The sequence below is a fragment of the Condylura cristata genome, unplaced genomic scaffold, assembly GCF_000260355.1.
Source record: "Condylura cristata isolate star-nosed mole 26May11 unplaced genomic scaffold, ConCri1.0 scaffold00076, whole genome shotgun sequence".
In the NCBI taxonomy this organism is placed as follows: domain Eukaryota; kingdom Metazoa; phylum Chordata; class Mammalia; order Eulipotyphla; family Talpidae; genus Condylura; species Condylura cristata.
The window spans coordinates 388,041-390,512 of record NW_004567177.1 but is presented as its reverse complement, the minus strand read 5'-3'; the positions used below and the strand labels follow the sequence as shown (position 1 = coordinate 390,512).

The window sequence follows — 2,472 nt, the reverse complement described above, 5'->3', positions numbered from 1 at the left end:
TCCGAGGGGCCGCTCGGCGGTGCGCGCGGGGCGCAGGAGCAGCTGCCGGTAATCTGATCCAGGACAAAGGCGGCCCGCCGGGGCGGGCCAGGTAAACAGAGCTTTGTCATGGAGATGAGGCGCAGGACAGCCCCGAGCAGATGATGCGGTTTGGGGGGGAAGCAGTGGAGGCAGCCCAGGAAGGGGGCAGCAGGAGGAGAGGGGCGATCCCCTCATCTGCGCTTGGGGCGCCAGCTGAGCCACGCGACTCAGCCTTTCTCATGCAAATCAGCACATGCCTTTGCAACTTCCCGCAGGCCTCTGCCTCCTCTCCAGCACGGCGTGGCCACCTCCCCGCGCAGCGCTGCCTGAGCCAGCAGGGCCGGCCAGCGCCACTCGAGGGCCTTCCTCCCTGCCTCGCAAGGCTGCACGGCCCGGCCACCGTCCCATACGGCAGCAGAGGTTCTGTGACAGCTGTGACCCCGCCCCAGTAGCGGGCATCCGGGCGGGGGGCGACTGGGCCGGGAGGCTGCGGCCAGGCCGTGCCCGGCGTGTCTGCTCTGCGGGGGGCCCGGGCGGCCTCGTCTCCTCCGAGCACAGACACCCCCAGCCCCCACCGCTAGGTCAGCTCTGCTTGCCTGCTGCCTTTTCCAGGCATGGCGAAGCGCCGAGGTCCCGAGCGCGTCCGTCCGTCCGGCGCTGCACGCCCAGCGGGAACACGCCCGTGCGTGCCCTCGGGGGACGTGCCCTGTGGAGGCAGCGGCCACGGCCGGCCCGGCCGAGAGCAGGAGCTGCGCCCGCCCGGTGGCGCTCAGAGGGCAGCCCGCTCCTCCGAGGCCTCGCCTGCCCCTCCCCTCCCCCTCTCCCCCTCAAGTCAGCTGGCATGTTTGATCAACACCAGATTTGTTGCCTGGAAGTCTTTCATTTTGTTGCTCTGAACAAGGACCCCAACTCTTGCTAGGAGGAGAGACCTTTCTGGTGGGAACGCAGCTCTCGCTGGGTCTGGGAGACACAGCCCAGACTTGTCCACACAGACACTGAACCTGTGGCCGCCGAGAGTCTGAAGCCTGTTCCCCGTGCTGTGTTCTGGCGGGAGCCCCCCAGCCAGCCCCCCCCCACCGTGAGAACCGGCCTGGGTGACGGCCCTCACCACAGGCACTCCAAGGACGCGTCCCTGGCGGGCAGCGGCCGGGCCTTTACTCCCACGGCCCAGCGGGACGGTGGGCAGGGCAGGGCCGGGCGCTGCGGGTGGCCGGGTGCAGGGGTTCCGATCCTGCAGTCAGCCCCGGGCTTGCTCGGGCAGAAAGGAGACACCCTGCGCCCCTCCCGCCCCGCCCCCCACCCCGTCGGATGCGCGGGGCCTCCAAGCCCTAATCAGCCACTTTGTACAGTAAATTTGCTGAGACATCAAAAAGTATTTAAAAGAAAGTTTCCTGCTTTTTGCTAATGGGAAAGGTGAGGATTTATGGTGTGTGGAGAGGCGGGAGCTGGCGGCTGGGGCCGAGGCGGAGCGAGTCTATTTAACACGGCCGGCTTAAGTCCTTCCTGCATTTGGGGGGCTCAGAGCGCTTGCTTGGTTGCGGGAGTATAGAGACATGCAGTTAGGGAGTGAAAAAACGCCATTTGGTTGGGAGCAGATGGCTGGCTGGGGGCTGACGGCGTCTAAAGGCGTGTCACCCCCCTTCAGCCCGAATCCCTGAGGGCTGCCCTTGTCTTCCCAATCAATGAAAATTAAAGTGCAAAGAAAGGCTGAATGCTCGGACCTCAAGTCTCCCCTTTGTTCGTCCCAGCTACTGGTGTGCAGGAGTTAAACTCCGCAGCCCCACAGAAGCACTGAAGTTAAACAGTCTCCCGTCAGCTCCGCTTTGAAAGGGAGAGGGAGCGGGCCGGGGTGTGCTGGGGGAGGGGGCGGGGAGGAGGAGGGAGGAAAGAAGAACGGGAGGAGGAGGAGGAGGAGGAAGGGCTTTCTGCTTCATTTCCCCAACACAGAATCGCGTGGCATAAATTAAGTCGGGAGAGAATGGGGCTTTGGGCAGGGTTCTGATGGATCTTACGACGCCTTTCAGTTCCGCTTTGCCGCTGTAATCGAGAAATCTGTGCCATGTCAATTTAACAAATACTTGATCCTGAGGGGGGCTGTTGCGGACCGGGGGCCAGTCTCCCCAGGTTTAGGCCCCGCGCGCGCGGCTATGCCTCCGTCAGACGTCTGCTCCCCGCTCCCGCCTCTAGCTGCCGGCTCCGGCCCGCCGCCCGCCCTCGGAGGCGCGCGGCGCGCGGGCTCGGCGGCCAAAGCCCACAGCCCGGCGTCCCGGGGGCGCCCTGCCCTCGGGCCCCCGGCGCAGCCCGCTCCCACCCAGGCACCAGCTTCCACGTGGCGGGGCAGAGCTCGGCCCTGCGCCCTCAGGAAAGCCGGGGCGTGTGAAGAAAGGAGCTGACACTAGGTGGCAAGATTAAATCAGGGCTCGCAGCGCCCGGCGGGCCGCGCTGGCCCTC

General features: G+C 65.9%; 1 protein-coding gene across 1 annotated transcript in view; it reads left to right on the top strand.

Moving 5' to 3' along the window:
- Positions 1–635: 635 nt before the first annotated feature.
- Positions 636–2,472, top strand: part of LOC105854643 (basic salivary proline-rich protein 3-like) — a 4,392-nt gene continuing 2,555 nt past the window's right edge. Inside the window, exons 1-3 of the mRNA XM_012734844.1 lie at positions 636–783; positions 1,014–1,199; positions 2,209–2,350. Coding sequence (XP_012590298.1) covers positions 636–783; positions 1,014–1,199; positions 2,209–2,350 — 476 coding nt within the window. The remainder of the gene's footprint in view (positions 784–1,013; positions 1,200–2,208; positions 2,351–2,472) is intronic.